This window comes from Musca autumnalis, unplaced genomic scaffold (assembly GCF_047663935.1).
Source record: "Musca autumnalis isolate F117 unplaced genomic scaffold, ASM4766393v1 scaffold_3, whole genome shotgun sequence".
Classification (NCBI taxonomy): Eukaryota; Metazoa; Arthropoda; class Insecta; order Diptera; family Muscidae; genus Musca; species Musca autumnalis.
The window spans coordinates 115,718,362-115,732,783 of NW_027411866.1; the positions used below are offsets into that span (position 1 = coordinate 115,718,362).

A 14,422-nucleotide genomic window follows, 5' to 3' on the forward strand; every position below is an offset into this window, starting at 1 on the left:
GAAAAAAATGTTATATCACCATATCGTAACATAACATTATGTTAAATTCAAAAGCCATTCACTAAAGAATGATGGCAAAAGAAATGTCTTATCTTGTTGTATTTATGTCTTTGCACCATGTCGAAATTCAATGGGCAAACTCGAAAATCGATCACAAGATAATCGATTATGCAATTTTTTCTCCACACAAAAGTCGACTACGATTTTTAAATTTTTGACTGCAATATCGAAAGTCGACTTACCTATCCCTATAATATAAACAATTATGATTTCAAAGAAAACAAATTTTCATTTTCGGGAATATTTAGAAAGTAAATAGAACATTTTTAGAGCAACGAAAATGTCACGGTGTATTATTATAGATCGACGAAATGCTATTATGTTAATATGGATTTTTGTGCTCAGCGGTATAAGACAAAGTCAAACAGATGATAAAAGCAGCAGTAGCAACAATAACAATGAAGTTGCCCCGTATGTAATACGGAATTTTAATGAAACAACACAACAACTGGCACAGTGTCAGAATAAAGCCCATCTCAATTGTAGTGAGTTGCTTCATCCATGTATAAGATGTCTGTACAATTACACATGTAATTATGGGCAGGAATTATATGTCAATTGTACAGTCCTACATCAAGTGGAATGTCAAGGTAGCAGATGGTTTTGGCATCAAATGAATTGTCGTTATTGTTATCAGACTGAAAAGTGGCAACAAAGTTGTGATCTTAAGAGCAATTGTAATTCAGTTAATGGTCAATACTATAAGACCAATTGTACGGTGCATAGTGATGTCTTTTGTTTGGGAAATCGTTCTTTTACGCGAAATGTTAAATGCAATTGGACGCAAGGCTATCGCTGGAGTACGGCAGTGATAATAAGTCTGACACTAGGTGGATTTGGAGCAGATCGATTTTATTTGGGCCACTGGCAGGAAGGTATTGGCAAGCTTTTTAGCTTTGGTGGCCTGGGAGTGTGGACAATAATAGATGTCGTTCTCATATCACTGCACTATTTAGGACCTGCAGATGGTTCATTGTACATTTAAATTGTAGAAATAAATATAGTCCATAAGTTCAAATAATAATAACAAAAAAAAAATTAAATATTGAAATTTAAAGATTTGATTTCATTTTATTTTTTACATTAGAATATATCAATTATCGTCGTCACCAAACCGTATATGTTTACTTATCAATTTCTTGACCTTTTCCCTTCCACGCTTCTGAGGCAACTTTACTTGCTTGTTAAGCTTTTGTTCTCGATCTTTTTCAATTTTTTGCCAATAATCAGATTCCGCGTCACCAGATAAAATTTTACACTGATATTCAGCACAGCCGATTTTTTGTACAAATTCTTTAGCTAGTGGTGCAGATTCTAGTCGGAGATATGCTTGCATGGCCCCCTCCTTAATATCAACATATTTTACAGAAGGATATTGACGCATATCAGCTTTATATTCCTTAATGTTAACGCATGGTTCCAAGAAAGACATCTCTACAATGAGACCAGGTTCATAGCTGAAGAGTGGTGGTCTTTCTAAAGCAGGATTATTTTGTGCTTTATCTGTTGACACAATTTTAGTAGGCGGTTCTTCTTCTGCCGCAGCGCCATAAAAGTTCATGTTCATCTTTTGAAGCTTGTTTGAATCCTTTGATTTTTTCTTTTGTGCTTTATTTGGCAATTGTGAATTGCACTCATCTTTAACTTGATCCTTATTTTGTTGTTTGATTTCTTGCTGTTCTCTCCATGCTTTGCGCTTAAGTTCCGCCACTTTTTCTCTTTGTAAATTGAGGTATTTATTTCTCAAACGTTTCCAATCTTTTTTGGGTAGAATTTTCAATTCATAATAGGAAACATCGGTATTCAGTTCAGCCTTACGTTTCTGCTTTTCATCAGATTTGCTTTTCTTCTTACGTTTACGTCGTTTTTTCTTCTTTAAGTCTTCTTCATCTTGGGAATCTTTCTCATCGTTTTGTTTTGTGGTATTTCCATCCTTTGTTTCAGACTCGGACTGGGATGTGGTTGCATCAGTTTCCGTTCCTTGATCGTCTTCTTCCTCCTGTTCCTCATCTTGGAAGTCTATTTTAAGCTTTTTGGCTTTTGGTTCAGTATCATCCTGTTGCACTTCAGTTTTATTTCTTTTTCTACTTTCATCTTTGCGATTTTCTTCATTTAATTCTTCACCTGACTGCTCTTTGAGATATGTCTTAACACTTAACAATTCCGATGGATCCTTTTCGTCCATTTGTAATACCCCATTAAATTCCTTAAATGCTTGAACGGCCTTTTTAAGGCTGTCTTCCTTTTCAAATTCCACAAAGCCAAATTCTTTAATTCTGTGTGATTTGGCATATTTTGGAAGGGATATATATTCTACTTTTCCAAATCTTTCAAAGATTTGTCGCACCCATTCATGATCGGCTGTGGAAGGTAAAGCTTCAACGTATAATGTTTTTTCATCAACATTACGATTTTCTACTAAAGGTGTTTTACGTCTCACTTTTTGTTGACCTTCATCTAGTTCCAGTAGTTTGGAATTGCTAAGCGACTTTGCAATATCCTCAACGCGGCTGGTTAAAGTTTTCATTTTGTTGAATGTTAGAAAAGTTTCTAGTGGAACAACTGAAATGAGTATAATAGTAAGTACATATAATTGTCGATATGTAATACATAAAAGTATATTTACATGGATCCTTTTCAATTAATTGCTTAAGGAAACGGTCCTTGCTTAGATTGGCATCACCAAAGTAAAATTCCATCTGTGCTCGTATTGCATTGAAATGATGTTTTTTACGTTTGCGATAACTTTTGTTGTGTCCCGCTTCCGCAGTATTAACATTTTCTTTGAGAGCTGTCGCACTATTACCGGCCTCAACAATTTCCGCTGAATCTATTTGATGGTGTTGTGAGTTGGAATTGTGTTGCTTTTTACGTTTACGACTATTCTTCTTCCTTTCCGGCTCGCCATCTGAAACATTTGTATCAACTGTCGCACTCGACTCTTCAACCGAGGAATCCTTTTGATCCTTACATTTTCGACTTTTTGTTCCCATTTTTGTGAGTTTTCTTTATATATGATAAAATCTAAAATATGTATATCTAGCCGGCTTTTCACAATAATTAAGGTAGTTGCATGGCACAATTGTCAAGGTAGATACATCAGCTAACAACTACAACAAAAACCAGTTCAGGGGCACAATTCTGTTTATATGAAAAAGTGAAATGAAAACTTTTATAAAGGAAAAAACAGTCAAATGAAAAAAAAAATAAAGGAAAAATTTTTCATTTCAAATTTCACAGAACAAGAATCCAGCCCCAGTACTGTGAAATGTGTTCCAAAAATAAAGCGATTCTCATATGGTCTGTTCCAGTACTGCAAGAATCTCCTAATTTTTACTATTTTTCTCGATAACATAAAGGAAAAATTGTTATCGTAGTAAAATATAGTAGCTTCTTGCAGGTTCTGGAACAGAGCAATAATTTTTTTTTAACAAAATTCCGTTAGGCAGGTGTTAATAAACGCATTATTATAAAAATCCATCAACAATTCACAATTTTTCTTTTAAAGGTTTGTTTTTTTTTTTTTTATTTTTGTGCTTCAACAACTTCAGGTTTTTTTTTTGACAGCTCGCAATACATAAGCCGCGCTGATGTAGGGATAGGTAAGCCGACTTTTTGCAGTCGTAAGTCTAAAGCGGGGTACACACAATCAGTTTTGACTGTCCATTTTTCGGAATTATCGATAACTGTGAAACAGTCCAGCAACCACAAAATATTTTGTGGTTGCCTGATGACTGACAAAAGTGAACGGTCACACTGGCAAGCAACCGATTATTTGAGCATTACTTACAGTAAAAACTAATCGTGTGTAGCCCACTTAAAAATCGTAGTCGACTCTTGGAAGGAAAATCGAATAATCGATTATACTGTGATCGATTTTCGAGTTGCCATAGATTAGGTGTTTACTATAACCCAAAAGTTTGTACAAATTTGTACAAACTTTTACAAAATGCTGTTCGATAACAAACTTGTAAAGAAAAAGAGAGCGAATTTGGAGAAAATTGTAACTGAGAACTTACAAGTTTTTGCAAGCAAAATTGTTCTTGTAAGAATTTGCAAGTTTGATCAGCTGATTTAAATTCGAATGTTTTGTGGCGGACTTTGCAATTTTTGCCAAAACATTAACAAACATTTGGTTATTAAAATATGCTCTGTTTCAGAACCTGCAAGAAGCTACTATTTTTTACTACCATAACATTTTGTCCTTTATGTTATCGGAGAAAATAGTAAAAATAGTAGATTCTTGCAGTTCTGGAACAAACCAATAATTACAAGATAAAAAAGAGAAGGAATAACTAAATAAATTATGGAAAACGACTTATGTTGTAAGTCCCGGTCCACACTAGAGTGATTGCATTGAAAAAATTGCATGAAATTATGCGTCTCTAGATCAGCGTCGCCCATAATATTTCCATCAATACTACAGCATATGTGTATGCATGGGTGAAAAAAACAACAACCACGTACACTGTACGTGGGAATTCGATTTAAAGGCCTACGTACATAAGCTGCCTCGCCTGGCGGCCTTGCTTGCTTCTGATGAAATAATAAAAAACATGGTTTAATAAGAAAGGTTAGCCAAAGCTTTATGTCAATTTAATTTTTTTCATTCGAGTATTCCTAAAACTTCAAAACAATATACACAAACTTTGTATGTGTGTGTGGTGTTTGAATAATATGTCAAACAATTTTAAAAACAATCAAAGTCAATGATTTTTAAAATTATTTTTGGAACATTTGTATGGAAATAATTCGTCAGGTTATCATTGAAACAAACATTTTATCATATCTACAACTTGATTATGCGGAGAAGCATTGGTCCTTCATTCATTTTTCGCGAATTTTATAAAATGCTCAAAATTGGTGTTGTAAACAAACCCACTTGTTGCTTAATTTTGAAGTTTTAGGAATTCAGGAAAAACAAGGGTTCTATAGATTTGTTTCATTTAAATCTACCTCTTTACTTATACCATGATAAAAAATAAATAAAAAGGGCAACCCAGTTCGAAATTTGCTCGGCCTCCTTTATTCTTTTATTTTTATTATGTCAAAAATTAAGCAGGAAAGCAAGGCAATCAGGCAGAGCAGCTTATGTACCCAGGCCTTTAAGAACACCTAATTTCATGAAATTTTTTTAATGAAATTCACGCTAGTGTGGACCGGGAATAAAATAACTTATTTTGTAGTTTCCGATGATTGTTTGTCCCAATTTACATTAGGCGAGTTTACTTCCGGCAATTGTCTGTTTGATGGAGAGAGAGGTGAGGCATATGATAACCCTTTGCCTCTCAGCCCCCTCTGTCACCTACAAACTGACAATTGCCGCAAGTAAACTCGCCTTATGTAAATTGGGACAAACAATCATCGCCTACATTACATTAAGTGCATTCCATGTGTATGTTTTGCATTTTTTACATCTACATGGTGTACACGTAGTGTGACCCCTACAAGAAATATCATAAATCAAAATGATATGGGAACTCACATGGTAGAATAAAGTAAAGGTAGGCCACAGCTAACAGCTGATTACAATTTTTTTCTTTCTATGGCCCAATCTGTCAAAAGCAGGGTTGACATTTTGTACTGTTTTTGACATTATGCAATCATAAAGGTAGATGTATCGCTGAATTGTTCCTAAAAAAAACTTCTGCTGTAACACTATTTCTTAAAATTGAAAACAAGGACAAAAAATGTGTTTTCGCGTGGCAAAATAAAATTGTTGATTTTTTGTTAGCAAACTTACGAATGAACAGTTTATCAAATATTGATATTAATTTAAATTTGTTCCAAAAGTACGGGAATGTAAAAATGACAATTTTTGTAAAAATTCTGCTGACATTTATCTGCAAATCGGATGCCAGCAATCACGATGTCAGATTAGCTAAACTTGTCAAGTAGAAAATAAGTGAATGACATTTTTCACTGTCATAAGTTTGGGAAGAGCTTTTGCTATTTTTGGAACACTTTTCCAACAAGAATATTCTGGAGCATAGCTAAAGAAATGTTTTTACACTATATGGCACTTTTAACATATAAAAAAAATTTAAATTAATATCAATATTTGATAACTTGTTCATTCGTAAGTTTTGCTAAAAAAAATCAACAATTTTATTATGGCACGCGAATACACATTTTTTGTCCTTGTTTTCAAATTTAAGATATAGTGTTACAGCAGAAGTTTTTTGTTGGAACAAAATCAGCGATACATCTACCTTTATGATTGCATAATGTCAAAAACAGTACAAAATGTCAACCCTGCTTTTGACAGATTAGCCCATAAAAAGAAAAAAATTGTAATCAGCTGTTAGCTGTGGCCTACCTTTACTTTATTCTACCATGGGTTGAACTTTGCGACTGCCTTTTATTCGTCGCTAATTTACCGAAAAACATCGGTAATTACCGAAAATATAAGCATTTTAATTTTACCGAGAATTGTCGGTAACTCAAAAAATGAGTTAGAGAATCGCACTACAGCTGACTTCTTGCAAGTTTTTGCAAATTGTTGTTCGATAACATTCAGCAAATTTTTAGCTTCGAGAGAGTAAAATTAGTGGAGAGAAGTTACCGAGAATTTGCTGATTACTTGCAAGTAATTTTTTCTTGCGAAGTTATCGTACAGACCTAATATCAGGTATGTGATGAATTTCGAATCGATTTGCAATGAAAACCATTTACCCAAAACGAGTGAATTGTTTTAGATGTGATGGGATCCGCATCGAATTTCAATTCCACGTTGTTTCAATTTCATTAAATTCCCACAAACAAAAAACGGGCTGGTGATCCCTAATCACCAGTTGAAAGAAGAATAATAGAAGTAAAAAACACTTTTTTAGTCTTGGCGATGGCAAAAGCCAAAAAAATGTAATAACAAATAAAATAAATTTGTGTTGTTGTTTAAATTATATAGTTTTCAGAACATTTTTTTTTCAAAATTAACGAGAGAGAGGCCTGCCAAAATAACTTTTTGGTATACAGACTTTCTTGCAGGCATTTGATTTTTGTTTCTAAATTTGTACGCGAATTTGAAACGATGGACAAGAAATGCAAATGCAATGAAGGTTAGGTTGAAAAGAGGGGCGAGTAATCGCCACATGTCCTGGTGGACATACACATACGCCATGAAGTAGGCCTGTTGTGCGCTCTAGTCTAAGTTTTTTGAAGAAGGGGACTCTACTATAATTTATTTAAGGAACTCTGTTCCCTTAACAAAATCCCGTAATTGTTTTAGGTCTTCTACAATTAACTGATTAAGATCTTTCATCATCCTCTCCGCATGCCCTGTATACGCTGTTGTCTGCACAATTAATTTTTTTGCAGATGAGCTTGTAAACCCAGCTCCTGGATTCATGTTTTATGAAAATTTGAAATGAAAAATATTTCCTTTATAATTTTTTTCTTTTGACAGCTTTCTCCTTTATAAAAGTTTTCATTTCCCATTTTCATAGAAACAGAATTGAGTCCCAGGTGACCTGTAAGAACACCTGTAAGTCTACTCAACTCTGCTTTACCTAGCAGTAATAGGTTTTTAGTTTTTTTCCCATTTGGTTCTCCCCATAGGATTTTTGTGGTTTTCCCTAATTCCTCTCTAATCTATAGGGATAAGTGGGCATTTTTTGCCCAAGTTTTTAACTCTAGCCGAGACGCGTTTAGTGGCTTTGCACTCGCTAAGTTTACGGTTGCTAATTCCCTTCCCTTTTTTGCCAGGGAATTTGCTATCTCATTACCTCTATTCCCATGTCCCGGTACCCATATTATACGCACCGTTCCATGCTGAGTATAGCCGTTGATCGAATTTATACAATCCAAGACTGTTTGTGATTTTACTGTCTTGGATGTTATTGCTTTGATTGCAGTTTTACTGTCCGTAAAGACGTTTACACTAGTTGGTCTCGTGTTGGCATTAAGCCAGTTCAGACACTCTGTGATCACTCGGATCTCCGCTTGATGGACCGTATTGTGATCCGGCAAACGAAGAGATATTTCGGTCTCTGGTTCTTCAATAAAGAGACCCAGTCCCGTCCTCCCACCTAGCATGGAGCCGTCTGTATAACAACAGTCGGCATTTGTGCTAAATTTCCGCCGATCCACGCGTCTCTGTCTGGAATTAATGCCTCGCATGAGGCAGCTACAATTGTTTCTGGTATACGGTCCGATACAATGTTATCCATTGACTCTCCCGTTGTTACCAGTAGAATGTTTTGATGGTATGTTAAGTGGTCCTTACTGATCCACTCGTCCATCGTTTTAAGCCGAATAGCTGCGACAGCCGCTTCATAACTTATCTGGATTTCTATTGGGTGTATATATAGAATAGTTTCTAATGCCCTCGTTGATGTTGTCCTCATTGCGCCGCTTACATTTAGACAGCACATTCGTTGGACTTACTGTAGTATTTTAATATTACACTTTTTATCCATAGCTGTCCAACAGACTACTGAAGCGTATGTTAGACCAACATCTTTGAGCTTTATTGGCTCTCTCTTGAATATGGTCTTTCCATGTACAAGAGAGAGCCAATAAAGCTCATAACGTCGTCTGCATAACAGACTGGGTCAAATCCCTAATCGGTTAAAGTCCTTAATAGGCTATTTATGATAGTGACCCATAGGAGTGGGGATAAAATCCCCCCTGTGGCGTACCCTGACCAACTTTGTCCTTTATTTTTACGTCAAGTAGTCCGCAGTTTATCCATCTATTCCTTAGCATGTGGCTTATCCAGTCCCTAAGGGCCCGGTTCACCTGAAACTTATCTAAGGATTGGATAAGGGTTTCGGTGCTGACGTTGTTGAAAGCACACTCGATATCAATGCATACCGCTAGTGTATACATCTTTCTGTCGAAGGTGCTCCCGATGTGGTGTACAACCTCATGTAATGCGGTTTCCACTGATCTACCTTTAACGTATGCATGTTGTTTGTATTTAAGCATATCGTTTGGAATCTTGCTCTTAATCATGGTGTCGACTACTCGTTCCATGGTTTTAAGCAGGAAGGATGTTAGGTATGTAGTCCATCTCTTTCTGGAGTAAGGCCGGAAATATTTCATTCGGCCCCGCTGCTTTGAAGGGTTTGAAGCTCTTGACGGCATCCTTTACCATCGCTTCATCAATTGTTGGTGCTTCCTCTGTAACACATTCCCTCATTACCGGCACCCCTGCGTGCGTCGCAGTGTTCGGCGGGAAATGTGTATTCATCAAAAGACCCAGCGTGTCCTCGATTGTTTCCATCTTATTTCCCATACCATGATCTCGATTTGTGTATGGGTTTTCGATAGAAACTTTTTTTATTTTGGATACATCATTTACGCTGTCTACCTGTTCACAGAAAAGTTTCCAGAAATTGCGCTTTGCTGTTCTAGTCATTTTGTTGTATTCTTTAAGTTTTGTGTGAAAGTTGTCCCAGAATACAGCTAAATTCTTTCGTCGAGCTCTGTTGTAAAGCCTTCGGACCTCTTTGCCTTTGTTACGAATTTCTCCTGTCATCCAGGGTTTTTCGTAGGCAGATTTCCTCTCTCGAAGGGGACAACTTTCTTCGAATGACTTTACTAAGACCTCCGTCATAATGTTGACATTTCTGTCTATATCTTCCGTGCTTAGGCATTCATATCTATTGTGCCCTAGCCTATCTTTTATTAGTTTTCCCCATTTTATCCAATTGGTTTTGTATTTATTTCGGAAACTTGTAGGTTTCGCCGGTGGCCGTGTTAGTTCAAATCTTATATACCGATGATCCGAGAAGGAATGCTCTTCCGAGACCCTCCAATTCTGCACCTCGTTTATAAGATTTTCGGAACATATTGATATATCTAAAACATCTTCCCTAATCTTGTTAACAAAGGTGGCTTTATTTCCTATGTTAAGGGTTATTAGGTCGTTAGTATTCAAGAAATCTAAAAGGGCTTGGCCCCTTTTGCTAGTATTAGTACTACCCCACGCAATGTGGTGTGAGTTAGCATCGCTATCTACTAGTACTTCGTTACCAGTTTGTTTTGCTTTCCTTACCAACTGCTGCAGCTCCGACGTATGTGGTAGTGTCGGCGAGTCGAACGGTAAATATACTGACGCAAGGTATAGATTGCCATTCCCCTGCTTCAGCACAGTTGCGTCCGATGTTGACAACTCTAGAGAGAAAAGAAAACATAAGTTTTTGTGACATACTATACAGGTTCTCGGTCGAGACCCCGTATTTGAATAAAACAGTTGGTAGTTTATATGGTTTAGTCAAGAGACCTTGTTCTGAATTGTCCAAGGTTCCTGGATCAAGCCAATATGGATTTTACCTGTATTAATTTGCTCCATCAGGGCCATGGTTGCCGTCTCGCTCCGATGGAGGTTTATCTGCTTCAATTACGATGGTAAAATTTTTTTAGGGGCAAGTCCATACTTCTTGAGCAAACAGCCCGAAGAGTGTAAAAAACCCCAATGACACCATATGTTGTGGCTGGAGATCCACTTCCATAACGGTCAATGTCGATCCATTCCTTTTAGTATCTCCTCCGCAAAACTTTTGATCTTTAATCCTAATCAAAATTTTTGTCGGTTTAAATGCCCAAAAATTTTACATACGTATTTTGGGAAAAAAATTGTTTCAATATACACAGGCTGAGGGTATATCTCTGTCGGCAAAGCCGACTGATATTTTGTTACTTGTTACTTCAAAGATAAATAAATAATTAAACGATATTCTAAATAAATATTTTAGTCAACATTCGTAACATGTCGTATACTAAATTATCGTACTCTAAATTGAATCCTTATGAAGAGAATTTCGATACATATTTCGTTTTTTGAAGATTTACTTCATTTAAAACACGTTTAACATTTGCTGACGGATGTGTTACTATAGAAAAAACATATGAACCATCAACACGTTTCAAATCAAATTTTACAGACGCGAAATAAATCCGTTTCATTATTTTCAAACATTTCAAGATCCAAAAGCTTTATAGTACGTTTATATATAAACGGATTTAGAAAACCCACTGGGTTTCAAATGTCAATTCCTTTGCGTATACCTCAAATAAATCCTCATTAAGAAGGTTAACCCTGCAAAAGGCTATAATATAAACATGGCCTTATACTATGTTTACATTTACGAAATCCACTCGATTTCAACTGTCAAATCCATAGGTTAAACGTCAAATGAAATCCAATGGATTTCAGATGAGATTTCATTTGACGTTTGAGCTTTGGAATTGACAGTTGAAATCGAGTGGATTTCGTAAATGTAAACTTAGCATTAGTTCCAATTCATGGCACAATTACCCAGGTAGTGGCATCGTAAAATTGTGAATATGATATGTCAAAACTTTCTTTATGTTGTTGTGGAAATTACAACCAAAATATTTTTTTTATAAAGGGATTTGACTTTTCATATTCGATCAGCTGGTGTGATACCACTACCTGGTAGTTCTGCCATGATCCAATTTTTGCTTTTCAATCTTAGTAGGCGTTTACACCAGACAGTTCGTCTTCAAATACAACTCTGATTTACTAGCACATACATACATTTGTCGGCTGTCTTCCAGCTGTCCATCAGTTTTTCACAGACAGTCGGGTTAACAAATTTTTGAAATTTTTGTGAAAAGGAAGTGAGATTATAATTCAAATGCGTTGAAAACAAAAGAACATGAACAAAAAACAAAATATGTGAATGGAAAACAAATGGTCTGTTCCTTTACTTTTAAAAATTGTAAAAGTGGCAAAAGCAGCAAAAGTTGTGAACTGCTCTCATATCAATTGTATGCTTACATCAAGTAAAGGAACGCTTTTCGAGTAAAAAGTGGTAAAACTTGAAGATTCTTGAACGTAAAGGAACGGAGCTAAAAAGAAATCGACGATTTTTATTCATAATTTTAGAACTGTTTTTGCAGTTGTCTGGACGCCTACGTCACACAGGCAAGTTTTGGGTTTTTGACAATTATTACATGAACTCAACTGTCCTGTCATGTGTAAACGAAGGGTTATTGAAAAAATGTGAATGATGCCGAAAAATCAATAAAGGGTCAAATACATACCGTCCGTTGAGCGACGCGTTGCGCGTTGAAAACAACAACCACATGAAAAATGTGTAAGTGAAGCCAAGTTTGTTCTTGAAGTTTTCATGTGGTTGTTGTAACGCGACGCTCAACGGACCGTATGTGCCGCGGCCTTAAAAATTGTTTTCAAAATCAAATCTATTAAACTAATAGTGCGGTTACACTACAGTTTTTTGCCGGGTTAACCCACTTTATGAGGATTTATTGCTTAATCTGGTCAAATCTGACCAGATTTGCCATACAAAAATTAAATCCTCTCACGACTGGGTTTATTTTAAATCCGGCATAAATCCACCAAATATACAGTGTTGTATTCGGTATTTGTGCAAAAAAATCCAACTCTTCTCAAAAAGTACCAAAAGTTGCAACTGTTTTTGCAACAGAGTTTGTCGTGTTTTACACTTGATAAAAAAATGTATCCCTGTGTGTAAAATATACCAATATGAGCAAAGAGGGGACGATATCTCATGCGAGAAATTGTAAAAGTGTTAAACACGACTTTATTAGTTATTTTGTATGTATACGTAAACAAACAACAGCTGACAGTTTATATCCTCGAAAAGCTAAGTGTAACCAGCAAAGATTAACCCACTGGATCTATTAAACCCAGTGGGTTAACCTTCAATAGTGTAACCGGGGTATAAAGTGTCATAAGCTTCATATTAATTAGACTGAAAGGATCCACCATATGTCGCAGAATTCTCTTTTTTATGCGTAAAGAAAAGTATATCTCAGCTTACCTTTTTATTTGGAATAATATATATTCCAAAATCATTTCTTAAAATTTAAATTTTTATAGATTTTTTTGTTGAAAATATGAAAATTCTTTTATGTCGGTAGACTTAACGACTCCTTTTTTTTCGTCGGTAACTGACCGATGATTTTCGATAATTACCGACATAAAAATCGGTAGAATTTGTATACAGAATAGCACTTACCGACAAATATCGCTAACTATCGACATTTATCGTTAATTCCATCGGTAGAGAGTTACAGAATCCCACTACAGATCTACCACAAAAGTAGAGGAACGAAAAAATGTTGACCGGTTTTACTTTTGTGGTAAAACTGGTCATGAGAGAGCAGTTTTGGCAGTTTTCTCTTTTACCTCTTTTACCACATTTACCATTAAAAAGTAAAGGAGCTTTTAAAAACAATCAAATTAATGCGTCGATTCCGTATTGCGACGCGAGTCGTGTCGCGTTGCCAGTTGCAATTTTTCCATTACGTATGGCAAAAGTCTCCCGACGACGTCAAATTCTGTTCATTTTCCGGCGACAACAAATTAGCTGTCGCCGAGCATTTTAAGTTAATTTATTTATTATTATATACGTTTTTTGGTGTTTCAGTACTTATACTCATGGTAGAACAAGAAAATGTAGCAGCAATACCCAGCTGACTGAATTGGCCTGTAATGCTAGTTCAAATTCCATACGACATTTTATATATTTATTTCTATGTTGGATGTATATTAGGGATACATATTTTTTTGAAGAACAAATTTATTCATCAGAAAAAAAAAAACTTTTTCCCATAAAGACTCCTTCATATCATTGACATGTAACCTCCTCCAGGTCCGAACGACATGCCGAACACTAAAACACCGCTTATAGAGGCGGTATTATTTGTGTAGTATTTTGTTAAACTTGAAAAGAATAAACATGTGATTTTTTGTTTTCAAAAGCAAACGATTGAAACAGCTTCTCTTTTTTCAATGAATTACCAGCGACCCAAAATATTTTTGCAAGAATTCTACTTTCTGCGAGGAATTATGTATTTAGTGGAATGATATGGAAACATTCAAATTGAAAATCTAATGGCTATATTACACCATGTGCTTTTTCACATGTATGACATCAGTAGTGGGATTCTGTAACTCAATTTTGCTGTTATCGATAATTGTCGGTAAAATCAAAATGCTTATAATTTCGATAATTAACGAAATTTTTCGGTAAGTTAACGATGAATAAAAAGTAGTCGCTTGCCTCTACCGACACAAACAGTGATGCCAACTTTTCTTTATGTTTTTAGTCATAATTTCGCGATTTAATTTTACCGATTTTTGTCGGTAACAGCAAAAATGAGTTACAGAATCCCACTACAGCTGGTCTGTATATTAGTATAGCCAGAGTGACAACATACATGTGAAAAAGCATATGGCGTAATATAGCCATAACGAGTTTTCATTCATGTTTTTTCAAAATATTCAATCAAATGTGAAAAATTATTAGTTTTTTAAATTCCAATAATTTATAGACATTTCCTTATTTTGTTTACATGTACGTTGACACTAACGGTTACAAACAAAAACAAATTTCTATGTGGT

At 35.5% G+C, this 14,422-nt stretch overlaps 2 protein-coding genes across 4 annotated transcripts; one reads left to right on the forward strand and one right to left on the reverse strand.

Moving 5' to 3' along the window:
- Positions 1–220: 220 nt before the first annotated feature.
- On the forward strand, positions 221–1,117 carry amx (TM2 domain-containing protein 3 almondex). The gene has a single exon (XM_073974053.1). It carries the CDS (start codon positions 341–343, stop codon positions 1,043–1,045), a length of 705 nt encoding a protein of 234 aa, XP_073830154.1. The 5' UTR covers positions 221–340; the 3' UTR covers positions 1,046–1,117.
- Positions 1,099–3,654, reverse strand: Larp7 (La related protein 7). 3 transcript variants are annotated; one of them, XM_073974049.1, is made up of 3 exons: positions 3,553–3,654; positions 2,687–3,170; positions 1,099–2,622 (listed from the first exon to the last, which is right to left on the reverse strand). In XM_073974049.1, exons 2-3 carry the CDS (start codon positions 3,051–3,053, stop codon positions 1,154–1,156), a joined length of 1,836 nt encoding a protein of 611 aa, XP_073830150.1. In that variant the 5' UTR covers positions 3,054–3,170; positions 3,553–3,654; the 3' UTR covers positions 1,099–1,153. The 3 variants fall into 3 exon arrangements, with proteins under 3 accessions (XP_073830150.1, XP_073830148.1, XP_073830149.1); XM_073974047.1 differs by having other exon boundaries at positions 2,687–3,229; positions 3,471–3,639; XM_073974048.1 differs by having other exon boundaries at positions 2,687–3,201; positions 3,553–3,630.
- Positions 3,655–14,422: the final 10,768 nt, after the last annotated feature.

Bases quoted from the DNA above. Each gene is read 5' to 3' on its own strand.
- amx (XM_073974053.1), top strand. From the start codon at position 341: ATGTCACGGTGTATTATTATAGATCGACGAAATGCTATTATGTTAATA.
- Larp7 (XM_073974049.1), bottom strand. From the start codon at position 3,053: ATGGGAACAAAAAGTCGAAAATGTAAGGATCAAAAGGATTCCTCGGTT. The intron at 2,623-2,686 runs GTAAATATACTT...TACTCATTTCAG, and splicing joins ATTAATTGAAAAGGATCCAT to TTGTTCCACTAGAAACTTTT.